General features: G+C 40.9%; 1 protein-coding gene across 3 annotated transcripts in view; it reads left to right on the plus strand.

Moving 5' to 3' along the window:
• The window catches only part of JMJD1C (jumonji domain containing 1C), a 164,136-nt gene extending 139,595 nt beyond the window's left edge, over positions 1-24,541 (plus strand). For all 3 annotated transcript variants that reach the window (XM_082002447.1, XM_082002448.1, XM_082002449.1), the window contains 16 exons: positions 2,658-2,859; positions 4,655-4,869; positions 5,860-6,012; positions 8,876-8,965; positions 10,139-10,266; positions 10,448-10,661; positions 11,147-11,361; positions 11,833-12,111; positions 12,507-12,675; positions 13,087-13,177; positions 13,290-13,420; positions 14,595-14,717; positions 15,761-15,900; positions 18,182-18,358; positions 23,688-23,819; positions 24,171-24,541. In XM_082002447.1, the coding sequence (XP_081858573.1) occupies positions 2,658-2,859; positions 4,655-4,869; positions 5,860-6,012; positions 8,876-8,965; positions 10,139-10,266; positions 10,448-10,661; positions 11,147-11,361; positions 11,833-12,111; positions 12,507-12,675; positions 13,087-13,177; positions 13,290-13,420; positions 14,595-14,717; positions 15,761-15,900; positions 18,182-18,358; positions 23,688-23,819; positions 24,171-24,260 (2,549 nt within the window). In that variant the 3' untranslated portion in view covers positions 24,261-24,541. The remainder of the gene's footprint in view (positions 1-2,657; positions 2,860-4,654; positions 4,870-5,859; positions 6,013-8,875; positions 8,966-10,138; positions 10,267-10,447; positions 10,662-11,146; positions 11,362-11,832; positions 12,112-12,506; positions 12,676-13,086; positions 13,178-13,289; positions 13,421-14,594; positions 14,718-15,760; positions 15,901-18,181; positions 18,359-23,687; positions 23,820-24,170) is intronic.
• Positions 24,542-27,302: the final 2,761 nt, after the last annotated feature.

Genomic DNA, 27,302 nt, shown 5'->3' on the forward strand with positions numbered 1-27,302 from the left:
GGTGTATATAGTTGTGCCACTTGTATTGAGAGAGACATATTTTAGAAGATACAATGCATTTATTTTTAGAGCATTACTGGAGGGAGAGATTCTCTGTTGCTGAACTTTAATTCATCCTTTGATCAGGAAGCCAGAGGCAGTTCCTTGAGAGCCCGATGCCACTCTGTTATGATTTGGTTAATTTAGTGAAAGGTTTTTAGAGAGAGTCATTTCACACTCCTGGCTAGTACATGTATTACATGCTGTTAACATTTCTCTTGTTTAAGGAATAAAGAAATTTAGGGAAATACAAATTTAAATGTAATGCCGTAGCATGTAGCAGATTGTAACCAGATGTATCTGCAAAGAGAAACTGGTCTGCCAACACGAGGGATTTTATTTAAGAACTTACCTTATTTTTTTATCCCAAATTATTCTTCTCCAAGGACTATTCTTTTGGCTTTGTTCTGGTTGAGTATGAGAAAGTCTACCATTAAATTACTTTTCGCAAGAATTTTTAAGTACAGGTAGTAAGAAAATGAGTACTGCTCCCTGTAATTACATTCTCTGGCTTTTTACTGCCTTGTGTATAAAGTTAATTTGGTACCTGAGAGTACTTGATCCCCAGGTTGTACTGGGTGCTGGAAGTGTTGCAGTCTGTCTGAGGTATTCTGGCTTAGCTCCAATGATAGTACTATTACTTCCCCGCCTCCCCCCAACTAGAGGGAAGATCAAGGAGAACATGCCTCTAAAGTCTTTCTCTGTTTCACTTCTTCAAGTGAACTGTAAATATATACATGTAATGTGTTAGGTCTTTATGACCGCTGTATTGTTGCAAAAGATTTTTTTTTTTGTGGGTTTGTTGCAGAAGGATTGCTTACCTAAGTTAAGGGAAGGCAGTCGCTTCTTGTTGTGGCTCGTGGTACCTCGAGTATGAAAGTGATAGATGATAATACATTATGGAACTTAGAGTGGGAAATGGGTAGGATTTGGTACTACGTTCTGTTGCGAGTCGCACAGTGTGTGTCCTGCACGTTAACAGGTTGGACCTGTCCCGTGGTAGCAGCTTCTGGTGCTTGCCATCCTCTCTCAAAATAATAGACCTGGGGACTTCCTGTCTGTTTGTCCTACTGGACCAATTAAATAGATGAGTGTTTCTGATACTCTTGTCAGTTTATCTTGGGGGAGCTTCACTGTAATTTCTGAGGAGAGAGCTGGTCAGAGATTGTCTTACAAAAAGGACTTTCCACAAAAACATAGTCAGCCTTGAGGAGGTTTCAGGAAAGACGTCTGCCTGGGCTCCCTGTAGATGGCTGAAGATAACTGTGCTTCAGGATCTGGGGCCCGGTGGCAGTTGTGCAACGTGGGTGGTATCTGTATACTGCCAGGCTTGAAAACTGCTTTGTCCCGGTGCTGTTTTGGAAAGCCCCGGGCGCCTGTGTGCTAGCCAGAGTGCTCCGAGCTCCAGGCTGCAAGGCTCCCTCCTGCAAAGCCGGGTATTTTACAGTCCTGCAAGCGTTGAGGGTCTTCCAAGTTCCTGCCCACAGAATTTGAAATCTAGCAGCTCTTAGATGCTCTACTCCCAGGATCTCTGGTTCCAAGGCAGAAAGCATTGTTTTGGACTAGCAAACCTGTACTTGGCCTTTTCTACTCTCAAGTTTTCATCCAGTTACCATCACGCTCCTCAGATGAGTTGGGAATGCGTTTTGTAAGCCCTGAACTGAAGCACTGGCAGTCTGGCACTGGCAGTCTGGCACTTGCAAAGCTTGCACAAGTCATCTCTGGCAAAATACGGCTCTGAACCCAGGTACCAAGTCCAAAGTTAGGACCCTGACCTCTCTGTCATCCTACATCAGATCCCTGTTTACAGGACATGAACTTGCAAGAGTAGTGGTAGATGAAATGACCTAGATAGGTACTCCTACCTGCAGATAAAACTGGTGCCACTTTTAAAAGTCATTAAAATGAAAGCCTGGTAAATAACAACCGCTTCAGTTTCAAACTGTGTATGTGAAAATTGCACCTATTACTCAATAGACTTGCTCCTCATGTTACTCTGTGTCGGATCTGCCGACTTTCATATCGAAAATAGAATTGTACTGCTTAGCCTTGCAAAGCCAACAAACTTTACAGAGAGTAAATGGATTCTGTTCTTCCCTGTGCCTGGTATTTTACATTAAGTTCAGATGAATTACATGTGAATGGAGCTGCTCTTCTGTAATCATATCTGTAACCCTCAGCAAAAATAAATTGTGAAGTAGGATTATTTTTTTTAAGCTCTGCTTTTCATTCATTAAATTGTTGCACTTTTTGCATACATCTTGAAACAGAATTCAAACCTACCTTTCTTGGGGTATTGTATTCCTTTGTTTTGTAAGAATGAGATTCTGAAGTTGGTTTTAGTGGAATATTCGGTGAATGATACACCTAGTAGAAGATTCAGTGTCCTAGGTATTCCTGGTAGCTCAGCAGGTAGTTAACCATGCTCCTGCCTGTATAAGTTGAATTGGTAGCTATGCTTTCTAAACTTCTGACAGGTGGACAAACGGAAGTAATAGTGAAATACGTTATGCAGGTAACAAAGGTACTTTTGGAAATGTTGAATGCCGACTGATCTGGCTGGGTTCTGCGAATAAGGGCTGCCAGTACCTCATCTGAAACTCTCCTTGCTTTTGCAGCTGGTATACCTCGTTCAGTGTTAAAAGATTGGCGCAAAGTAAAGAAGTTGAAGCAAACGGGAGAGTCCTTTTTGCAGGATGATTCTTGCTCTGAAATAGGACCAAATTTGCAAAAATGCAGAGAATGTAGGTTAATAAGGAGTAAGAAAGGAGAAGAACCAACTCACTCACCAGTATTTTGTAGATTTTACTACTTTCGGCGGTAAGTACAACTATTTTCCTGATAGTGCGGTGTTTTAACTCTTAAAAACACTGACAAAGGACTTGCAGGCTTGAAAGCTTGTCTGATTTTTACCTTTTTTTCTGGCTCAGTCAGACTGCCTGATAAAAGGCTCTGTAGTTTAACAGTATTTATATTTGTATTTCTTCTTTTGTGGATTGACTTCATTGCTGTTTAAAGCTTTATAGCAAAGACATCAGAACAGCTGCCCAATGTACCTTAGGCAAGCAGAAAATGCAGCACATCACCATTACACAGGTGTCTGACATTTGAAGTGGGATTTTCAAAAGACAAGCTTCAGTTATTCTGGACAAGTTGTACAACCGCAGAGTTGCACTTACTCGTAATTGTTCTTATGCCAGTGTATGGTGGGAATGCTGCTCAGGCTTTTCTGGGAGTTTTCTGAGGACAGAGGATTTGTGACCTCCTTTTTCACAATGAATGGCCAGTCAAGGAAAACTCACAAGTTGGGAAGAAAATTTCCCAGGATGCAGCGTAGCGTACGTGGTGCAGGCAGCACAGCTATTGAGATGGACCAAACTGGCTTTAATTTGCACGTGGGCTGTGTTGTCAGTATATATCCCACTCGTTTTGGACGGGAAATTGTTCCCTAGATGGGGTTTAATTTTTTATAATGAAGTTACAAGACTTGGTAGTCCTACAGGAATCATTTCAGGGTTGGACTCAGAATACCTTCTGCGTAAGAATATTTGCTTCCTAATGTGGCAATGTCATGGGCTTTTTTTTCTTTTTTCCTCTCCTGTGTAAAGGAGGGGACATCAGTCATAAAGCTTTGCCAACACCTTAAAACACTGTTAGGAATTTAAAAATCTGAATGTTTTTAGTATCTTGTGGTAAATTTTACAGCAGTTGAATTACTTTCATTTTGTGTAGATATCAGGGCTTGAATTGTAAATGAAGTTTGCGCTAATGTTGGAAGTCGTTATCGTAACTGAAAATTCATAATTTCTTCTTGTTCATTAAATACGTATCTAAATATAATTTTTAATACTTAGTTCTGAATTCAGGACTATTTTACTGGCTTTGCTGTAAAATTCCTTAACTATTATAATAAATGCATATGTATAATGAATTAGCCTGTATTATGCAAGAAGAAATAATCAATTGTTACTGCTTAAAAATAGGCTAAATATAGGCAGAGTTAGTGGCACGGTATCCGGTAGGATAACAGGAAGACCTTTAGTTATTTTAAAGGTCAGAAATTAGCGGATACAAAAATGTTCTCTTGTATTAGTGATCTGCCTAGAAAGGCTTAAATATAGTGTTCGAGCTCGTTTTCTGAGTATGAGTGGTAGGATAGAAGGACCTATAAAAGAGGACTCTTAAGTGATTGCTGTCACAGACACTTTGAAAATGAAAGGTGAGGAATAGGTGGAACAAAAAAAAAAAGAGAATTTTCCTGTCTGCAATTTTAAAGCGGTAAATGTTACAGAGAGAGAATGGTGAGTAAAACTGAATGCAAAAATTGCCTAAAAAGTTAGTTTTAGATTCTGTGCTGCTTTACCATTTGTTTTGCAAAGCCAATAAACTTTACAGAGAGTAAATGGATTCTGTTCTTCCTTATCCTTTACTGTTCATTTTTAAATCATTTTGGCAGTAGGATTTATTTTTAAATTAAAAAACATGGCAGGATGCTAAAGAAAGTAAAGAAAACTTACTTCTTGTGAGACATAAACAGTAAGGCAAACTAGCAAGTAAACTGTAGGTCACAGAATGTGATGATACATGCAGTTAAATTATCTGTTTTCATTTTTAGGTTATCTTTTAGTAAGAATGGAGTGGTTAGGATAGACGGTTTCTCCTCTCCTGATCAATATGATGATGAAGCACTGAGTTTATGGACACATGAAAATTATGAAGATGATGAACTGGACCTAGAAACTTCCAAATATATTCTAGATATCATAGGTGATAAATTTTGTCAATTAGTAACATCTGAGAAAACGGCCATGTCCTGGGTGAAAAAAGACGGTAAGGAAATCTCAAATGCTCACAAGAGTTCTGCAGTTCTACTCCAGTGTTTGCGTTCGTCAGGACCCATTGCTTCCTTTTGAGTAGCTCACTCTACTGGACTCTCCTTTCGATTTTCCTGGGTTATTTTGTAAGAGGGTATGTCGGGAAAGGGCAAGGGCCTTCTGCAGTGGGGCCAGCCCGTTCCCCCTCCCTGTGCTGGCGGCTGTGCTGGGCCAGGGCCAGGCTGCTGTTGGGATTGGAGCAGCCTTGGTTCCCAGCTTGGCCCCCAGCTCGCTGGCCAGAGCGTCGAGCTGCAAGCCAAGGTCCACAGCGAGCCAGGTACTGACTCCTGCCAACAGATGTGTTTCTGATATGTCCCTTTCCCAAAAAAACGGAGAATAGTGTGACAGCGTGAGCCCCACGGAGCGTGTGCTAACAGCGTTGCCTCCTCCTCCCCAAAGCCACAGATAGCCTGTCCTTCTGGCCCCTGGCAAATAGGCACAGGCTTTAAAAGGGCAGGCAATACAAGGAGGAGGAGGTGGGGCAGGTCTCTAGAGCAGGCATCTCCCTCCCCGCCTGCTGACTTTAACCATCCAACTCATCCAGTTTGGCTGCCCTTGAGATTAAATGAGTGTTCTATAGCCCATCAGGTGAAAAACCCAGCTCTCTTCGTTGCATGGGGATAAAAGTATATGTTACAGAAGTCCTCCTTCATACTTGCAACCCACTCATGTCAAGTGGGAATATTCTTTCTGTATTACTTCAGTCTGTGGTTTTGGGATGCTTTAATTTCTTTATAGTGTATTCATAGTAGCATTTGATGGGGATGCTGTGTAACACAACCAAGGGGGTAGATGTTGATGGTCTGCTTATGAAGGATTGCTTTGCTCCCCACATGCCCAGTTGAGTCTGAGGGGAAAATTACAAATGCTTCATCTATAAAGACTATTCATTCTGTGCTTCGCATTTAAATTTCTGTCCTTTTATTCTGCTTATTTTGTATTTCAGCCAAAATTGCATGGAAGAGAGCAGTGAGAGGAGTCCGTGAGATGTGTGATGCATGTGAAGCCACATTATTTAACATTCATTGGGTCTGCCAAAAATGTGGATTTGTGGTCTGCCTAGATTGTTACAAGGCAAAGGAAAGAAAAAGTTCTAGAGGTCAGTTCTTTATGAACTAGAGTGTTGTGTAGGCTGTTTATTCTCATTTGTTGTAGAGCTGCTGATCCTGTAGTGTAACTGCCTTTCTGTAAAGTGTTAAATTCCTGCTTGTGTGTTTTTGTTTCTCTTAGATCTTTTTCACCTCCTTTTTTGTCAGTAGACATAGAATCGGTCATTCAGAAAGCAACTGCTATGGGGGCTATTTTAGGTCTTTGTCTGCTTTTCAGTCTTATTGTGTGGATTGTCTTGGATTACTTGTGCCTTGCCCCTCAAGGTTAAATCTTGTTCGTCAGCTGTGAGACTGGAACTCCGTTACGCCTCCCTGCTTTATGGTAACTCATTGCTGTTAAGACTTGCCTTGATTTGAGTACTGTCTGGAGTCCTCCCTTCAGAAATACATGGTTTGTCATATTGACCTAACAGCCTAATTTATTAAGAAAAAAAAAATTGAGAAAAATACTTCACATAATATTTAAAATTAGTGTTAATAGAGGTTTCACAATCCAGCAGCCTACACATGTGCTCAGTTTAACCTAATTCCTGTGCTTTAATGGAAATGTCTAGTTTAGTCTGTAGTGAAGTGTAACAGGACTGACTTTCAAACCTGTGATGTCTGAGTCACCCAGCCTGGTTGCAGCTGAAAGGAGGAAGATTGGAAGATTGGTCTGGTCGTTCAGCCCTCAGCTGTGACATTGGTGCTCAGCCTGCTTATTGGAAAGGGCTGCCTTCCCCTGGGTGGCAGGCACTGTGCCCTGGCACAGTCCTGCGGTCAAACACTGCGCCAGGAACTGATTGAAGTATAATGCTGTTTTGAAAAGCATTTCCATGTTTGTCATAGCATAATGTCACAGATGTGCAATGTTGGTAAAATAAAGTTTAACTGTTACATGGCAAATCTTGACTAAATTGAGAGATTCATCCACTTTGTCCTTGGCCTGCAGTGAGAGGCCTCCTACACTGCGGTTATAGGATGTTCCAAGAGACTTCCATCAAAGCCTGAAGTTTCTAGGGAACTAGTGTCGGTGTTTTCCAACACCAAGAACGGTCATTAATGCTTTAATGCTGGAGGCTGCTTCAGCAGCTCTTAACTGGCTTAAGTCTGTGTGCACGCATGTGTGTGCATCCATCTGCTGTGGCTTGGGATGTACGCCGAACATTATTTACCCTAGTGGGAACATGCAGTCAGAGGCTTTTTATAGTGTGCATGTTAACCAGCCAGGAAAATTTTAGTAAAACGTCTTCAAAGCTTAAAAAAACAGTATACAGAAGCAGGCTTCTTTTCAGTCTTCTAACAGGGAAGACTTTCTCTTTACTGTTCCTCACAACGTTACATGTGAAAGCAGAAGTACGATAGCTTCCCTCTCTGCAGCTTTATTTCTAATGATGCTGTAGGATTCGTGTGAACTCTCTCCTTCGGCACTCTCTTACAAAGTTCGGAACCGCCCACCCATTTCTATATAATAGCACTTTATATTACACCATTTTTCCTGGAACTGGTAGTTGTTTTTACAGTTGCTAAATCTAACAGAGAATACGCTGGTTTACCCCTGCTTCGGCAGGAATGTTAGAGGTCTAAATATTCTATATTCAGATATTTATCAACAACTTCTCCCATTACTTTACTACATGAATGAATGAATGTGCATCCGTTGTTACCTTTAGACAGTTCTTGGCACCATCAAGTGGAATGCCATGTTACGGCATTTCCGTGATAAAATACGTTACGTAGATACATGTTATTTTGTTTTTTAGATTTTATTTCTGTTCGTGACCAGTTGCCTGTTTCAATGTTTTAGGAGTTACAAAAACTATAAAATAGCTAACAAATCTAATATTTATCTGAAAGGAACATTTGGTATGTTGTGTATCTATTGCGGTGTAAGAAACTAATGCTTTAAATGTGCTAAATGCTTCTGTTAGTGTACTCCTTAGCTTACTAGAGCTAAGCAAACTAGCAAAAAGATTTGAAGAGTCTCTTAAAACTAGCAGTTCAGTGGATAGGGTACGAGACTGGGGGTCGAGAGAGAAATTGCATTCCTATTTCTGCCCCCTAATCACGTAGCAGACTGGTGACCAGATGCTTGGCCAGACATTTTTTACTCTCTTGCTTCTGTCTTGTCTTTACACTTGATATTTTTCTGTCAGGGACTGACAGAAACTTTATAGAAAGTTTCAGTCTTCCTGAAACTTTATAGAAAACCTCTCTCTCCTACCAGTTAGGGCCTCTCTGCCGCCACAAATGATTTTCAACCAGTACATACAGACCTGTGGTTTCATGGTTGCTTTAATCTGACATAAATCCATGATGCAACTTCCCTCTGCTTTGTGCCACCAGTAGCATTGGTGCAGCTTCATGGTAGGCCAAATCAGAGAATTGATTCCGTTAAAAGTTCATCTTTCTGGCTTGTTTGGCCCTCTCTGGTTGAAGACAGCCACTTTCAGTTGGAGCATGGGTTGTGTCACATTAAATTAACCGTACAATCGCAGCCTAATTGTGTCTCTTTTCTGTGTTAGACTTCACCAAGGGAGTCTCGCTGCCTTAATAGCAACTGAAGGATTTTGCCTTAGCTGAACTGGCAACTTGCTAAATGTAATAAAGGGGATATACTTTGAAACTTCGAGGTTATTGGCAAGGTCTCTGTAACTGATGCGGCGATTTCGGTATTGTTAAAACTCTATTTTTTCCCTTATTGTGAAAAGTAGCTGTTGTATGCAAATCTTTGTCATGCACGGTACCAGGACAGAAGACTTACAGTATGGGTAGAAAACCATTTGTAACTAAAACAAATCTGAAAAATGTTAGTTAGCTCTGTCTCTGTACCACTGTAAGTGAAGTAAAACAATTGGCAATGTTATTTTGCAGATAAGGAGTTATATGCCTGGATGAAGTGCGTGAAGGGCCAGCCTCATGATCACAAACACCTGATGCCAACACAGATTATTCCAGGCTCTGGTAAGATGACTTGTGAGCGAACAGGATGTGGTTTTTTCCCCAGGTCTTTCTGTGAAGAGAGTCCAGAATTGTTTCTTTAAATGTCACATTTTCCATTTAAAAACCTGCAAATTGTGTCAAATCATTGCAGGAAGGCAAGTGATTCTGGGCAGTTAACAGCAAGGGGCACAGGCGATGAGAGAAAGAGAAGTACGCTGACAGATGTCTGAAGGGGTTTTGGGGGCAGGCAGTGAGGAAATTCAGTGTGTTTGTTACTATTTTGTACCTCTTCAGAGCAGAATAAAACAACTAGAATATACTTAATAAATCTGACCTTAGCCGTTGAAAGAAAATCTTAGAATAGTTACTATTCGGAATTTTTCTTACAACCAAGCTTTATGAAGAAGTGTGGTTAGGTGTGGTGTTGGTTGTTAGCACAACTTTACTTGGGATCTCTGGCAGCATTGATGCAGAGCAGAGAACAGAAAACTGAAATGTGCCCTTAAACTTGTTAAGTAAATTCCTAAGTTATTTTAAGCTGGTGGTACAGACCCAGCCATTATTTTATGTGTGGTTGCATGTTAGTTCAGGTAGAAAAGAAGATTGGTTAGATTCCATAATAAATTCAAATTGTGACATTCCCCAGAACAGGTTCCAGACTGAAACTGGTTTTAATTGTAAATTGTGAAGTGAACCACTCATTTGGAAACAGCACAGTGAAGACTACCTACATGAGCTCAGTTTTGTTCTTCTGTGCATACCCATTACCAAACAGCCTTAAATGACATGATCACATACTAATTCTTTTGTCAAAACGGGGATCACTTCAGTCTGTAGTTTGATGGTTTTATTAAATGAAGCAATGAGGCACCTGCTGAACAATGAGGAGTAAATAATGAATGACTGGCTGGCTTGGTGTGTGCCTTGCAATGGGAATGCAGAGCAAAGGTTAGATTATTCAGAAGAGTAGTGTGCAATTATTTAATTAAAGACCTTGTCTCTTTCTGCATGAGCTTTAAGGTAAACCGGACAGTCTTTTCTATAGTATTTTTGAGTGTTAAATTTAGCAATTTCAATAGTTTAAATTTTTAAAAGGTTTGGAGATAGCATTTTAGCAGCACAGTGTGTGTATTGTAAAGAAGGTCACAAGATGACTGAGAGCTGCTGATGGTTTTCTTCTTAATTGTCTTCTAGTTTTGACAGATCTTCTAGATGCTATGCACAATATTAGAGAAAAATTTGAAATCAAATCCCATTGTCAGTGTACCAGCAAGCAGAGCACACAAGCTGGCAAGCTCCCTGCAATGAATGGTGTGTCTCAGGTGAGTCTAAAATGCATGTATGCATTGCAGTTTGTTCAGATGTTCTGATTCTTGTGGGTTTTTACATTTGAATAGTAGCAGTTGCATTTTAATTTGCATATACGATGGTTAAATGCTAGCCTTGTCTTTGAAATACATAAAGCAAAGTTACATACTTAAAAATAAATTTGTTCTTATACAGGTTTTGCAGAATGTCCTTAACCACAGTAATAAAATTTCTCTGTGCACACCTGAGTCTCAACAGCAGAATACTCCTCAAAAGTCTGAGACAAATGGTAATACAAGTCCAAGGAGTGATGTAAGCACAGACAGCAAGTTAACACCGCCTGAATCCCAGTCCCCACTGCATTGGTTAGCTGATCTTGCGGAGCAGAAAGCCAGAGAAGAAAAGAAAGGTATATGTTTGAAATGGTCATATCATGTCCATGGCTTTGGGGGCACCAGTGATATGTAATGGAATTAATTAGGAAAAATAAACACAGTATTTTGTTCAACTAAAAGAAAAGATGATGTTCTTTTCCCCCTTAATGTTAGTCTTGAAACTGCAATGCCTTCTCCTGGTGGCATCAGAATCTGTTCCCGGAAGAGCCACTAGTGGAATGCATGTGTAATGTGGCAGTATTTCCAGCTACAGCATCTCTCATTTGTGACAGGCACTCACTCAGCTGCATGTCTGAGATGCTGAGGAAGGCCTTTTCATGGTCACACTGTTTGACTGCATTTTGAAGGATCTGGTTCATCCTCTGGTGTGTTTTCAGATGAATAAAACACTAGTGCTACAGCATATTACCACCACTATAAAATGCAGGATACTGGTGCTGTTCTTATGTCTGCATCGTGATACAACAGTGTAAACTTCCAGTGATTATTTTCGTTTTAGAGAATAAAGAATGTCCTTCTGGAAAACATGCAAAGGAAGAGAAGGACCAGGATAATTTGGAGTCCCAAAACTGTAAAAGCTCGCCTCCTGCGTCCCAGAACAATGAGCAGGGCTCAACCTTACGAGATTTATTAACTACAACAGCAGGCAAACTGCGTCTAGGTTCTACAGACGCTGGTATTGCTTTTGCTCCAGTTTACTCTACAGGAACAGCAGTAAGTGTTTACAAGACACCCGTGTTTTATATTGGGAGTTGAAAATGTCTATCATGTGTTTTGGTACGTTGTAGTTAGAGCAGTCTGATAGCTGTATTGCTTTAAATACTAGATTATAGTTAAAATTTTATGCACACACATTTGTGTTAAGCTATTATTTATTTTTATATATACACATCATGGTAATTGATACATACTATGAAGCAAATGTCCATGAAGTTGGATAAAGCCTTAACCTGACAAAGTAAAGATTCCAATACAGTGAGTTTTGTAATAACTCATTCACTGGTTAACACATAGGTTTCAAACTTATTCCACGTAAGAATGCATGCAGTTTTCTACAGAGGAAGTAGATTGTAATTGCAGGCTCCTAATTGACAATGAAATGTTGTCGTTCTTCTGCAAAAGAAACTGCATTAACTTTATTTGCTTTTACATTGTTTAAGTAAATGCTTGTTTGTTTTCTAATAGAGTGGCAAGAGTGGAAGGACTATGCCAAACATTCTTGATGACATAATTGCTTCAGTAGTAGAAAACAAGATTCCTCCAAATAGAGCACCAAAGATAAATGTAAAATCTGAAATAAAAGATGAGCCAAAAGATGATAGGAAATGTATTCAGGATGACTGCAATAAACTGTACAGTGATATTCAGTATTCGTGGATCTGTGATAAGCATGTTTTGTGGCTCAGAGACCATAAAAACAACAACAACTGGAAGCTCTTCAAAGAGTGCTGGAAACAAGGAAGGGTAGGTATTGAGCTGTTCGATCTATAGAGTGTCCTCGGTATGAACTCGAGGAGGGCAAAGTTGTGTTAGAGGACAACTTTGCCTAATTCCATGTTTGCAAATGCATTGTTAGCCGTGGACAAAACCTTGTCGGGTATAGCCCACATACGAACCTCCTGTAGTTGAAACTTCAGTTATCTGCTAATAATAAAGAAATCACTGTTACTGAGATTCATGTTTCAAAAAGATGGATGTATGACATCTTGGATATGGTTGCTGTTGGAGGAGTCTTAACAGTTCAGTAGGGGCAGAGGTCTTCAGTGTGTGTTTTGGATGCATTTGTACTCCAGGTTAACTGAAAGAGGTGATCACTTCCAAAAGGCTAAGTATTGATTTTTTTATTTTATTTTTTACAGCCTGTCTTAGTATCCGGTATGCATAAGAAAATGAACTTCAGTCTGTGGAAAGCTGAGTCAATTAGTCTAGATTTTGGAAACCAGCAAGCTGATATCTTGAATTGCAAAGACAGTATTATTTCAAACACCAATGTCAAGGAGTTCTGGGATGGTTTTGAAGATGTTTCAAGTACGTTACTTCAAATGTATTATTCCATTGATTCTGAACACAGTCAATGTTGAAAACTGCAGTTAAAGATACTCTTTATGGATCTTGAAGCTTTGAAGAAACTTTAGTTTAAAAAGAAAGCTCTAGGTGACCCGTTTCCAGAGAATGTGATGGAAACTTGCAGTTTGTACCTAAGCGGAATTAAAGATACTCTAATATACAAGTTAGGTCTGACTCGAAACCAAACAAATTCCATTGTACCTCAACTGGTTGAGTTTGTTTTGTATCCTTCTTGAGTCTTGAAATTAATTATTGCCTGGTTTTGATATGGCATCTTTCTAGACAGGTTAAGAGTTCAGTTACCTGTTTTAGTTGCATAAAGTAAAACATCTACAGTGTATACGTTTCTAGTAATTTCTATGGTACTTGCAGAACGACAGAAAATAAAAAATGGGGAAACAGCTCTACTAAAACTGAAAGATTGGCCCTCTGGGGAAGATTTCAAGGCTATGATGCCAGCAAGGTATTTGAGTTTAATATTAGATATTCTTAAGTCAATCTCCATGTTGGTTTTCTCTTTCCTCTCCGTGCAATGACACAAATTCAACTACATTCTTCTTTCTTTTCTCCTCCAGATATGATGACTTACTAAAAAGTTTACCCTTGCCTGAATATTGTAGTCCAGAAGGAAAACTGAACTTGGCTTCTCATCTGCCAGGATTTTTTGTCCGTCCAGATTTGGGACCCAGACTATGCAGTGCATATGGTGAGTACACCCTAGAAGTGTAGCAGTTACCTCTTCCCTTACAAGTGTAGAATATCACACGTTCTAATGCTTGACAGAAAGCTGAGCTTGCTTGGAGGGTAATTGTTCACTGAATGTAGGAGGAACACTTTACTGACTTGTGTAGTAACAGTACATGCACCTCAGGCATGAGAGCTTATTTCCTTCTGCATTTCTTTCTATCTTTTCTTGGGCTGCTGTTGTCTTCTGAAGCATGTAAATGGTTAGCTACTTTTACACAGAGAGATCCTGTCTTTAATAATGCCATATGACAAAATACTTCATGAACTATTACTGCGTTCATAATTCTGGCCATAAATAAAAATCAGCATTTTTCTCATCATTTGTATTGTATACTGTACACTCAAAAACCTCTTCAGAAAAGGTTGTTTCCCTCAGACTTTTTCCAGCTGCTCCTTTTGCAAATAAATTTGTTCAATTCTGTTGTACAAATTGTTGTAATAGGAGAAGAAATTAGTTGTAATTTGTGGTATGATGGCTTTGATTTAAAAAGTTCTCCAGACATCCTTTGAAATAAACATATTAACAATAGTGATCAAGGCATGGGTCGGAAGAACTGAATCATTAATGATGCTTTTATGTAATACTGCTGCAAGGCTTAGTGTTCTGAAATGTCCTTTTGACTTAAGCTTGTATGTTTTCACCTCTTGAAATTAAAATTAATTTTCCTCTTTGCTTGGGGATTTCTTTTGGTTAAGAACTCGGCTTACAGCCAGGCATAAAAGTGAGACACTTGATTTGATAACCCCATGTTTTCATTTTACTTATATTCTGCCCTGAAAAAACTGAAAGGTTGCAAGGTTGGGACAGAATGTAGCGGTCAGGAAAGGTCTTCGATCATTCTGCTAAAACGTGTTTTGTTCTGACACAGCTGCTAGGTAGGGACAGTTACCTGGGCTAAGAAATATCACAAGGTCTTTGTTAAAAAGTACCTTTTTCTTGTTTAGCAAGTGAAAGAAAAGCATGTTTGTGGTTTGTGTATCTCGGTATTTTCACATTAAACCCTGTCTGTACATAAAATGCTGTTCTGTGATGCTTGGTGTACTTTCAGAAATTCCTTCTCAGTTAGCTGTTGTACATTTCTGTTTGAAGGTAAATAGACAACACAAAATCTTAATTTTATCTTGTAACATAGGTGTGGCTGCTACTAAAGACCATGATATAGGAACCACAAATCTCCATATTGAAGTTTCTGATGTCGTGAACATTCTTGTTTATGTGGGCATAGCGAAAGGAAACGGAGTACTTTCCAAATCAGGTAAAGAGTAGCTCGTTGTAAGAGGTGTAGATGGTCTGACTGATCTGTCACTTTTAAAATGGACACTGTTTTTCTGAAGCAGACGAAAGATGTACATAAGTACTTAAACCTGAGAGATTCTTTGTTTCAAGAATGTGCGCACACATTAATTTCACGTAACATACAGCACAGTTCATGAATTATGAAATGGTATTTCGAGCAAAATCTTTTCACTTTTTTTGCCATTGCTTATAATTGATGTACCATTCCTGTGCTGGGGCTGGCAGAGCTAATGAAAGTGCAGGATGAAGGATTTTCTCTGGAAGTTGTGGTAGTTACGTCAGGATGATGTATTTGCCAAACCTTCTGTTTATTCTGCTCCCTCTGGATGCACTGTGTTTGCCCTGTTGAATTTGGACTGTAATGTAATTTTTCAGCACCGGAGAGCTTAAATTGGTGTATGTTGGTCCTCTGTATGAGGTTTTTTGCTTATGTGAAACAGTCTTTAAATCACTGAAGTAGTTTTCTTTCTCCTTATTGTTTTGTCCTCTTATTCCATAATCGGCCAGTGTAGATTTGGGGTGTGAGTAATAGAGCTGCAGATAGGTTTGCTGTCTCTTACTTGCTTTGTTTTCACTTGTGTATGCACTGAGTTAATAGCAAAACTTGAGCATATTGGGAGAGCTCTAGCTCTTTCACAAGGTGCTGCAGAACAGCACGCAAAACACTGCTTTTGCTGACTGCAGGAAAACACCTTCTTAATCTTTTAATTTTTTGGTGCTAGCTGTGCTTGTTTATTTCAGCTAGGAGGATGTGCTTTATCAAATTCAAGAGGTGTAAAAAAAAAAGTTTAAAAATTAAATGTTGTTTTTAAAGGTATTTATGGCATTCGTGTTCTAGTGACTAACTCCAAATACTGAACAAGAGGATCGTCTGAGGGCTTCTGTTGTATTCGGCAAGCTTTTATCTGCTCAGTCTCACACAATAAATTAAAAAAAAAAAGGTGTTTACTTTCAGTTTTCCCTTTGTCTCACTTCAAAAAAAATATTTCTGTTGAATCTTAGGAGTTTTGAAGAAGTTTGAAGAGGAGGATTTGGATGACCTTTTAAGGAAGCGGTTGAAAGATTCAAGTGAATTACCTGGTGCTTTATGGCACATTTATGCTGGCAAAGATGCTGACAAGATAAGGGAGTTTCTGCAAAAGGTTAGATTTATAATAGATATTTTATAGAAGTAATCTAAGTAACTGGTAAATTGGAGGGGTCTGGCAAAAACCACAAACCCCACCCCTAAGCTTAGGGAAGCGGGGGAAGCAAAATTCTTTATAGCACGTAAATCATATTTGACCTGCTACATCAGTCAAGAAATAAAATATGTAACATGATACATACTCACCTCTTAAGAGTTACAGGTAGCCTGCAAACTCTGAAGGCTCAGGAGGGCATGGAGATCTGTTCACGTCCTTTTCTAATAGGAAGGATAATTTCTTTTTTTTTTTTTTTTTTTTAGTATTGGGATTTGTAGGATAATGTTTTTCTGGCACTGATCCATTCTTGCAGTATCAGATGCTGAAATTTTTGTCAATTGTCTCGTGCAAAAAAACCTGACCTTGCAACCTAGCAGCCACTAATCTTCATCAGGAGTCCGTGTCATGTCAGTTAGCTCAAAGAACGTGCCTTGGCTCTTAGTGAAGATGAAAGTGGTAGGGGATAATGTACCCAAGGGCAGCAAACTTCTTCAGCATTAGCTACAGTGCAGCTCTTCCTTTGGCAGCATGTGATGAACAACTTAGAGCCGTATCAGAACCGTTCAGGTTGTTATTTGCCACGTAGGACGAATATCCACCACTGGGCCATTGGTAGTCATCAATGGCATTAAATTTAGAGATAGCATCTCGGAAGAAGTTTTCTGTGTCCTGTCTTTACCACGTTTTCATGTTGTAGAAGGCAGTCTTGACGGATGACATAGAAATACCAGAATATCACTAAAGTGGTTGCTCGAGGAAAAGAAGTCTTTCACTGTCTTCTACTGTGGGGAAAAAAAATCAAATGAGTTTTAAGTGGATAAACCAAAGGGGTCCATAAACAGATGGGAGGCCAAGGTCTCTACTGCGAGCAGGAAGAGCCTAAGAAATTTAGCAGTAAAGATGCCCTTGGGCACTGAGGCAGTGTTTCGGTCCCAGGGCACCTGACCTCTGGTGACTCAAACATTTGCTCTTTGGCAAGCTGAACTGTAGGGAAAATGAGCATTAGTAAACAAAATACAGCTAATTACAGGAGATTATTAATTCTACAGCAAGGCTTTTCTGTTCATTCAAAAAGATGCTAAAAGTAAGTGGTGGCTCTTCAGTTTGGAAGTTGTGAACAAATCCTGAATGCAAGGTAAAAGGTGGTCAATGAGTATTATTCAGCGTTTCTTCTTTGAGAGCAATTAAGGGATATTGTGAAACTCTTTGAGCAGCAGGTTTAAAACAAAAGCACTTAATACACTATGTAATAAAGTTTGTCATTTGCTGCCACGACTTGCCACGGTATCCAAAATGAATTGTAATTTTAGTATGGTGGTATTTTTGAAATACTGAATTGGAGATTAATTAATGACTAGACCTTGGGACCACTCTGCCTGCGGGTAAGAGATAAAATCTCTGTATCTCATTTAGTGCAGAAGAAAGGTGATAATACAAAAGAACAGTTTCAAGCTCTGCATCACGTAATAAAGTATTTTTAAAAGCAATAAGAGTAAAAAAATCTCTGCTTTTAATGAGATAATTGTCTCGAGTCATGACAGATGGATTGGATATGTGTTTTTTATCTTTAGTCACTATGAATCATTAATTCGCAGTTGATTAAGGGTAATATTTGTTCCCCTGTGGTTAATGTGATGAGAAATGGTTGTTGTAGTTAAGTTTACCTCTGTCAGGAAGTATTGTCTTTCTATGTTCATAATTTTTTCCAAATTCCTTGGTGAGATGGTAGGCAAATAACTTCTTATCACAGCGTGGTTGCGATTGGAAGGCAACCTCTTGAGGTCCCTTTGTCCAGCACCGTGCTCAGTCACCTAGAGTGGGTTGCCTGGGACCACGAGACTCTTAGTTTTATCTGCTGCTTTTTTCCTGAGCTGAGGTTGTGGTGTTGCATGTCTGTGTCAACTGAAGGTGGTAAGCTTGAGGAACTGGCAGCATAGGAACTCTTGAGGTCAGATTTTATCTTCTTGATGAAAGAAGTCACACAGCGTGTTGCTTATTAATAGGTCATTGTGCCGATTTCTTTAAAGCTCTGCATTGTGGAGTGGGAGTTCTGCAGATATCCTCAGTTCAGTGGGACTTCCCATTTCCTTTGAGGTTCCTTTGAATCCCTGACTAAAATTCTCGTTTGGGTATTGGGAACACAGTAGTGTTGCTTTGCAAGTTAGGTATGCTTGCAACTTCCCAGCAAAAGGTTCTGCTTCTTTTTGAAAGTGACTTGGGATCTTTTCTGTACTTCCAGATAGCAAAAGAGCAAGGCTTAGAAGTTTTACCAGAGCACGATCCAATACGTGATCAGAGTTGGTACGTGAACAAAAAACTTCGCCAAAGACTTCTTGAAGAATATGGAGTAAAAACCTGTACCATTATTCAGTTTCTTGGTGATGCTATTATTCTACCAGCAGGAGCGCTTCATCAGGTAATGTACATCTGTTTAGACACACAGGATTAAATAACATAATGGCAATAAAATAACTTTTTTCAGAGACATAACTACATCTGTATTCTAATTAGATTTTTTTTTTCTTACTGGTAGCTATTAGTGTATTGGAATGTATAGTAAGGTACATCTGCTTGTGTAGATGACTAGCCAGTACTAACATACAGCAACTTGAATGCTTGAAATAATACTGTTCCTTTTTTCCGTTAAAATGAAAAACAAGCCATCTTTTATTAACCACTTTTCTCCACTTCTCATTTTATTAGCAAATTCCCAAATACACTGGTGTTAGTCATGGCAAAGTCAGCTTAGTATGGTTTTTTTTCTTAAAAATGGCATGTTAACCTAACCCCGGAGAGGCATGGAAAGCAACCCAAGCAGATAGAACTACCTGGATGTCAGGTGTCATTGTTTTTGTCTTCAGCCATAGGAGAATTGTAGAGACAGTTTGGGTGGAACGAGATGTTTCTGTAACAGGATTTGGAGGTTGTTCTCCTGCTCCACATTAAGTTCCTTCATACATAGACAGTGCATCAATCACCAGGAATCATCATTGTCCCTTCAGCAGCTTTCCTTACCATCAGAAAGAGTGATAGCACCTTTGCAGCAGCTGGGCTGACTTAATTCTTAGTTAAAAGAAAAAGTACTGCTGGTGGGGCAGTTTTGGAGAAACAGTATGAATTTGTGTGGCAAGCTTCAGTCCTCTCCTAGCACACAGGGTTTGTTACTTCATTTTGTTCGGTAGTTGTTTTTTTTTCTCACAGTCTGCAAACTGCTTCTCATTGATGAAAAGCGGAAGAAAGCACAGTTGTTTAGGCATGATTTTTGGACAGTTCTGTATTTGTTTATTTCTTCACCCCATGAACCTTTTCATGTTGAAACAGGAAATGGAGCCTGTTTCTTGCTGTCTTGCCAGCTGTCAAGCACCACTAATTAGGTAGCTGAGTGTCAAGGAATGAGGAGCATACCCACCCTGCAGTAAGGGTTGTAAATCTTGCTGTTAAAGATTTATCGTTGGTCTCCACCTGGGTTCAAGTGAGGCCAGGCCTTTCTGAAGATGATGCTATTTGGTTGCTGATCTGCAGATCAGCTTCCAATCGCTGCCTCTTCTGGGCAGAGGGGAAACAATGGCTTACCATGTCCTCATCAGCAGGGCAGTAGGGTTTTCTGTGTGGAAGAAAATGACCGGGTGGTGGTTCTGATGAGTGCGACATCTCTAATCTGTCTGTTGGCTGTTTCAGTTGCTGGGGCATTGAAAGCAAGGGGTGCCTCACCCAGACTAGATGCCTTTGTCATTCCAGTGATTCTTCAGATGGGTTTCACATGGTGGTGTGTTAACCCTGGATGACCCGTCTGGGTTTGTTTTTTGGCAAAAGAAAGAGGAAAAACCCCAAACCCAGGTGACCAAATCTTGGGTTGTTGCAGGTTGCCTTTCCCTGTACCGTGTCTCCAGGGCTTGATGTTCCTTCACAAAGGTGAACGAATGTCTGGTATTGATGATATTCTTAGCTCTTGTTAAGCTAAAGCAGTTAGGACTTCCAGAGTTGAGAGGATTTGTATTGCATCCTCCAGTAACCTTACTCTGATCTCTTGAAATGAGGGAGATACCCAGATGCAAGAGTGAAAAGGGAACCCACAGAAAATCACAAACATACTGGGAAGTTTGTTTCGTGTAGCATGTGGCATTATATAAAGCCTTGCAGAATATAAAACATGAAGTAGTGGGACTGTTCCCGGCTTCCCTGCAGTTCATAGGTTTAAGGACCAAAAATAAGACCACTCTTATCTTTATCTCCTTGGCTTTAAACTCCAAATTGCTTTTGAAGTGGTAATGTTCTAGCTTCTGGCACCAAGGAATTAATAACATGGTGTTTTTAAACCTTAGTGGGTGAAGCTGAGAACCTTTTCATCTTCAGTGAGAAGTTCCTGTGAATCTGTCACGTAGGAGGAAATGAAAGCATCGTGTTCTTTCATGTATGTGTGTAGTACTCTCTATATAGAGATGCATAAATACTGACCTTAGGGATCAGCACCAACACTTCATATATACAAAGCACATTTAAACACTCAAAAATAAGCCTGAACAAGAATACATACCAGGTTAAGTTTACATGTTAAGTGTTTTGAGATTTACATGCACATCTTTAATAATTAAGACTGATACTAAATTTGCTGGTAAATTAACATTTTTATTTTTATTTGCTCCTCAGTAATGTTGTGGAGCAGAGGAGAGCAGGCTGAGGGATGAAGTTAGGGAGCCCAGCTGGCTGTAGTCGCATAGTGTAGCTCAGACACTTCCATCCTGGAGCCAGTTAGGATTGTTGTCACACTACTGCTTCTGACATGCAGGTCTAGAATTTTACTGCTCTAACATGGAGAAGGTTGTGTGTATTTCTCCTATATATTCTTTTTTCTTTCCAGCTTCTATGGATTCATATCTAGCTTTTAAAGTAATTTGTTCTTAATATTTTAAGGTAGCATAAAGCATTCCTCTTGCTTCCCAGGTTTCCCTCTCCTCCCTGTGTACTTGCAGACAGCAGTCACATCCCTCTTGTGCTCATTTCAGTATGCAAAGTCAAACTGTGCCGGGGTGCAAGGGAGAGCCTCTCCTATGAGCTGTGACGGTCGGAGTAGCCTTGCTGGTACCTTTTGCAGAGTGAATTACTCTCGGGGGGGCGAACCAGAAATAGGTACAGCATTGGACTGGTCTCCTGTACAGATGCTTCCCTGAATCTGCCTTGAGTGACGCACTGTGGGATTGTATTTCCTTTCTTCTTGGCTGTGCAAGCAGGGGAGCTCAGAAGTGTCCCCTGCTTTGCTAATGTCTGGGCCTTGTTCTCTGCCCAGCCCTTGAAACACCAAGCCCTCAGCTTTCCTTGGAAACTTCCCCAGCTAAAAAAGGGGTTTGTTATTGTTCTTCTAAATTATTTGTTCGTTCTGCTGCTACGCTCTGAGTCATCCTGTATCACAGTCCTCCTCCAGGGATGCCCTCCCTGGACTTAATTTGGTGTCTCTTAGCCAAATTTGTGAAATATTTTAGTGATAAATTAAAAGAAATACTAGAGTTGGTGATTGAAATCTGCTGTTCAGGCTACATGCAGAACTTGTTCATAATAGAACAGGTTATTATAATGTTGTTTTTTATAGTGGTATTATCTTGATTTAACAGCAGGATTATATATTGTAAAATAACATGTTGGAGGTAATGCGACATCCTGGTGATGTTACGATAAGGATGTAGGATAAAGATCTGGGAGCTGCGGCTGCAGAGCTGCTGGGCTGGGCACTGGCCCCGGAGCCGAGCTGTGCGGGAACGGCTGATCCTCGGTGTGAGGACGGGGAGAGACGGCTGCGCGGTGAGGAGCCGCGGGAGGCCCTTTCCTCCATGCCCGCTCACCTTTCCTGCCCCGGCTGAGGTCTGAAGCCTTTCTGACGCTCCACCCGTCTCCCAGCCCTGCTGAAAAACCTCTGCTCAGCGTGGGCCGGGGTGAAGCTGTTCTCTCGGCTCAGCTGGAACGGGCACAGCCGTGGGAGTGCTACAGTCCTCGCCCCGCAAACCTCAGGGAATCCTTGCTGAACATACGTGTTTGTGTGTGTCACTGTATCAGCTTGTATTACAAATATTGCAAATAGAGCTGCCTATGGGCTGTCAGCAGGGCATTCCCATGTTAAGTACCAGACCAGCTGGGTAAAGTCTGTCTTCCTCCCCAAAGGCTTGTGCACTGATAATACAGGCCCTGGAAGGGAAGGAGGTTTAGGGCATAGCAGAATGAAAGATCTGAGGGCAACAAATACTGCCTGTTCTGCAGTGGGGGGAGGGGATGGGTAAAACCTCGTCTAGGTGAGGAGAAAGTGAAAGAGTGGCGTGGGATTTTCATGGGGTGGAAAGGAAAACAAGGGCAGGTAGAGACTTGACACGGGTGGGAAGCCTGCAAGGGAAAGGGGGGGGCTGGAGCCGGCAGCCTGGCTGCACAGCACAGAGGCGTTTCAGCCAAAGCTCTAGGAAATTCCCCGAGCGCTGGTGGGAGCTTGCGGTGGCACTTCTGCAGCTCTTTCCCTGCTCCTGGCTTTCTGCCGTTTGCAAATTGTGTGGCATCAACAAACCCTCTTCGTCTCTGGAATTGTTTTGGTTTTGATTAATCCGCAAGAGGGAATGGCGCTGCTTTGTCCTTGATGATTGCGAGGCTGCAGAAACCCCGCGTACAACACTAGTGTTGAGCTAGGGGCTGCCCTCTGGGATCTCACCTGCAAACGGGGCAAGCTGCCTTAAAAAAATCAGACTTGGGCAGTGTTTTTGGAGAAGATAATTTTTAAATGAAGTGCTGTGTCCTCAGCTGTGTAGGCCCCAGAGGTTTTTTGAATGTCAGGTATGACAATAGAAATTTTAGAGTATGCATTTAAAAACCTAAATTTTTGTTAGGCTTGGGTTTAAAACGCGCAGATCTGCATCAGTGCTGAGCAGGGTGGGACTGTTTGCTGGGATGGCAAAGGCGCTCCCTCCCCACCCCCTCGGGCTTCGGTAGGTTTGCAGAATCAATGTTGCACAAGTTTATGAGCAGTTGTTGGAACTTGGGGAAATGAGGGTTTTGATGTGCTGAAGAAACGGTGTAATTTGTAAGGGTTTAGGGGTGAAAACCTGGTCCTGTATGTTTCTGAAGAGAACAAACTGGAGTTGGTGGTCAGGTCACAACCAGGAAGCGCTTCTCTTTCTCCTGTCCTCCAGATAAGACGTGGCTGGCAGGAGGTGGCGTCTGTTTCTCTCAGTAGTTGCCTCATCAGTAAGAAGTGTTCAGAGAAAAAAGTGGTGCCTGCCCCCGCGCTTCTGAGCCTGCCCCTTTGTTCGTGGTTTGGTTTTTTTCCTTTTAAGCAAGTTGTGCCTGGCAGAGTGCGAGCTTCCAGTGTGTCTGCGTGTCCCGAGGAGCTGGGTCCTGCAGGGCAAGGCTGCCGCGGCGTCAGCGCCTGCGCAGTGCTTTGGAAATGGCTGTGCAGCAGCAGTAGGACGGCAGCAGTGCCTGTGCAGCTGGTAAAAGGGTGGAATAACACATCAGAGTATGTTGAATTAATGTCGGAGCTGACTACAGAGCGCAGGCAGATGTGCATTGTTCAAAGTGTGCCTTTTGCCAGAAGCGAACTTAGATGAGTCGCATACGCTTAATTGCTCTCTACATAAAACATACAAAGACGCCCTTTAGACTGATAAGCGTGTGGTTTGAGAGATCTCAAGGCCCACTCTTTTCTCAGGCATCTCTGCCAAAGAATATCCCCAAAATACTAATTATCAGTCTCCTCTTCTTGTTATTTTGGATAGGTGCAAAATTTTCACAGCTGCGTTCAAGTAACCGAAGATTTTGTGTCTCCAGAACATCTTGTACAGTCATTCCACTTAACGCAGGAGCTGAGGCTGTCAAAGGAAGAAATCAATTATGATGATAAACTGCAGGTAGGAAATGAATTCTGCTCTGGAAGCTGTTGGGAAGGCAGGGCGTGCTCGGGCTCATTGAAATGCGGAGCAGTGCGTGGAGCTACTTCCTCGCTGCTGTTCACACAGAATAACAATGAGGAGCAGCATGAATGCCAGGGGTGTAAATGACTCTCCCTTGAGTTGCTGGGTTTATTTATTTCATGTTATGTTTTAAAAAGTGTAAAAAGGTGTTTCTTTTTTTTTTTTTTTTTTTTTTTTTTTTTTTTTTTTTTTTGCATCAGGTAGGCCTAGGGCTCAGTCCTGAACGCAGTTGCTTTGCAGAGTTCCTTAGTCGTAGGCCTTGCTAAAATCTGTCTGATGTCCTTGCAGGTTAAAAATATCTTGTATCATGCAGTTAAAGAAATGGTGAGAGCTCTGAAGATTCATGAAGGTGAACTGGAAGATATGGATGAAAACTAAGCACGCTCTGCTTTTTTCTGTTAATGTCAAATGGAGGTTATTTTTTCTAACGTATGAACGGTATGCACACTAATTTAAGCTTCACAAACCATCAGTGCCAAGAAGACATAGTCATCGTATTTACTTGTTAATGACACTGCAATGGTAGAGCTTCGTATCACAGCCACTGTGATTACATGTTAGACTTGCAAACAATTAAGCAGCATTCTGCTGTCCTGTATTATAATGTACATGAAGTTTGTGAAATGTCAAAGATTTAAGATGATGTATTTATTTTTGGAGAAAAACACAAAATTCTATGCTATATTGTTGATCAAATGTAAATGTGACTTGTACAGTTTGCTAAAATAATTCAGATATTTTTCACTACATTGAGACAGTTACTGTGAGAGTAGGACACAGACACCAGCTATTGCCTGCATTTGGGATCTTGCTGAGTCCGCACAGCAGTCATGTCATAATCTGAAAATTACTGCCAAATAATTGTAAACTTTGTAAAATATAAAGTATATAAAGTAGATATTAAATACAGACACTTCAGTATTTTATTGAAGCTATTCAGTGTACAATTAAACGTTTTCAAAAGGTGTAATTTATTTAAAAATTGTCTCATTTTGGTAAAATTTATGTGAACTTTTAAAGCTAAATATTAAACTTAATATGCTATGTAAATATATACATATATACATTCAATGATGTATTTTTTTAAAACATTGGCTTGCTTTAATTTGTTAAAAGTGCAAGTGTTACACATGCTTTGTACATTGAAGTTGAAAGGGGTTTTACATTTTCCATTAAAATGACTTTATCAAATGTTGTCTGGCGTGTTTGTTTTGTGTCTGTGGGCCATGTGTGACGGCCGAGGTCCTGGCTCGCAGTAAGGGCTGACGATGGCAATGCGTGAAATGCGCTGCCCGGGTTCCTCTGCACCACTCTGCCCTCTCCGGGTTTGAGACAAAACTGCGAGGGGAAGTGCTGGAGCACAGCGCAACTGGCTGAGCCAGAAAGAGCCTCTCCTTGAGAATAAAACAACTTAAGCGTTGCTTATGTTCGGTCTTTAATAGTCCAACACTTACTTTGGGTGAAGGGGGAAAGGAGGTTCTATAGAACATTTTTTTTTTAATAGCATCTTGGCTTTTTACAATTCAAGTAATACCGCAAAATAATGGATGTTTAAAAAAATATATTTGTGTCTAGTTTTGTTTAATAATGATAAATGTTAGACAGTTGAGCAGAATTCCAGCTCTGGCAGTTAGTTTGAAAAGTTAAAGTTGCATAGATTTAAATTATTAAACCTATTCAAATGTTTAGCTTTGATATCAAATGTTAGGTGCAGCCATTAGCCGGTGACATGCCCGAAAAGGGATAGCAACTGTCCTGGTTACTGATCCCAGCCTGACAAAGTCAGACTGGGTTTTGGGTCACCCCCAAAAAAACCCAACAAACCAACCAAAAAAACCCATATAAATTATCTTAAGAAATAATGAAACACAAAAGCAATTTCTGGTTCCAAAAGTTAAGTTCTTTAGTTGGTTTGAGAACTTGGGATTTATTTGAAGTTGCACAGGAATACTTTGGGGTAACGTTGCTGTGCTTGGCAATTGATTCTCTGCTTTGTACCCAGTTCCATGCAGCGTCTTCCTTCGCACGGTGTGTAGCGCAGAACTAGAGCGTTGGCTGAAGATGAAAACCTGCCAACGTGCATTTGCTTAATGACAAATGGACTTCAGTTCAGTTGCTCGGTTGTGTTTTTTAAAGTTCGGGGTATGTAAATGAGTGAATTTTAATCGAGTCTTTTTTCCCCCCAAACTGAGTTTCGGTGAGGTACTTTCACAATTTGTGAAATTTCTTGAGGCTGCTGAAATTTGCATTTCTGCTGCAGGTGGTCATATTCCCTGCCTTGGGTTTTTTTCTACACAAAGAGCAGTTGTTCGGGCCATGGCTGTTATCACGGCTTGCTCCAATGGGTTGCCTTCCCCTGCGTTACTGTCGGAGAGCGTCGCATTGCTGTGTCTGTCCTGGCCAAAGCCTCGGGCTTCCCGCTCTACCTCCTAAGACCTTCAGGTGCTTCAGGCCCCCCTGGGGCACTGAGGGCTGCCCCTGTCGCCCCACAGGGACAGACCCCTGCGTGCATGTGTGTCTGAGGTTGAAGAAGTCTTGCCTCCTCAGGTGGGAACTGAAGGAGTCGCTGAACGGAGGCTAATTTGTATTCCCAAGTGTGAATATTAAAGTTTTTCTCTGTGACCTTTTTCCTGCCACCTTTGCTGATGGATCCTTAAGTGTAGGACAAAAGTTGCTAACGTGCAAAAACACGTGGGGCAAAACGGATGGTGAAGCAGCAAGAATCCTCCCAATAAGAAGCCTGAGAGATTGACAGGATTTTAAGATGGAGAGTCTCATTTTGGCGAGGCAAAGCTGACAGGCTCACGCCGCAGTGTCGCATGGCATGCTGCACAGTCACTGGGGTAAGTAGGTCTTTGCTGCTTTTGTAGCAAAGAGAAATTGATAAACCAGTTTGCATAAATAGGATTTCACTGCAGTCACTATAGAGTTCAACTATCCACTCGATTTGTTTAGTAGTGTTTCTCCCAGATGTATAGTTTTAAAGTTCTGTGGTTAATGGGTATGTCTGATGGATTTGCAATGCAGAAAAACATAAACTGATGCATTTTGCAAATCGCTTTGGGAATTGCTGCACTTGCGGGTGGGACGGCCTCATAAATTGCCTGCAACAGTGAGAGTGTTTCCCAGTAACTAATGGGAGGGGAAGGAGCCAAAAGTGAGCGAACAAGGAAAAACGTGGCACAAGCCGAGCGGGACAGGGAGTGCTGTAATGCATTTATTGCAGTCGGCTCAAAAAGACCCTGCAAGTCACATGCTGTGTCCACTAGCTGACCACAGGAGGTTGTTAAATAAATACCACTAAAAGAGGCCAAAAATTCTAGGGTTTTTAAGCACTTAGCATACCAAATTCAGCTTATTCAGCATCTTGAGATTTCTGGCTCCGTCGCAGTGCAGCGGAGCTCCCTGCTCCCCTACAGG

Source organism: Phaethon aethereus (genome assembly GCF_964289735.1).
Source record: "Phaethon aethereus genome assembly, chromosome: 7".
Lineage (NCBI taxonomy): Eukaryota > Metazoa > Chordata > Aves > Phaethontiformes > Phaethontidae > Phaethon > Phaethon aethereus.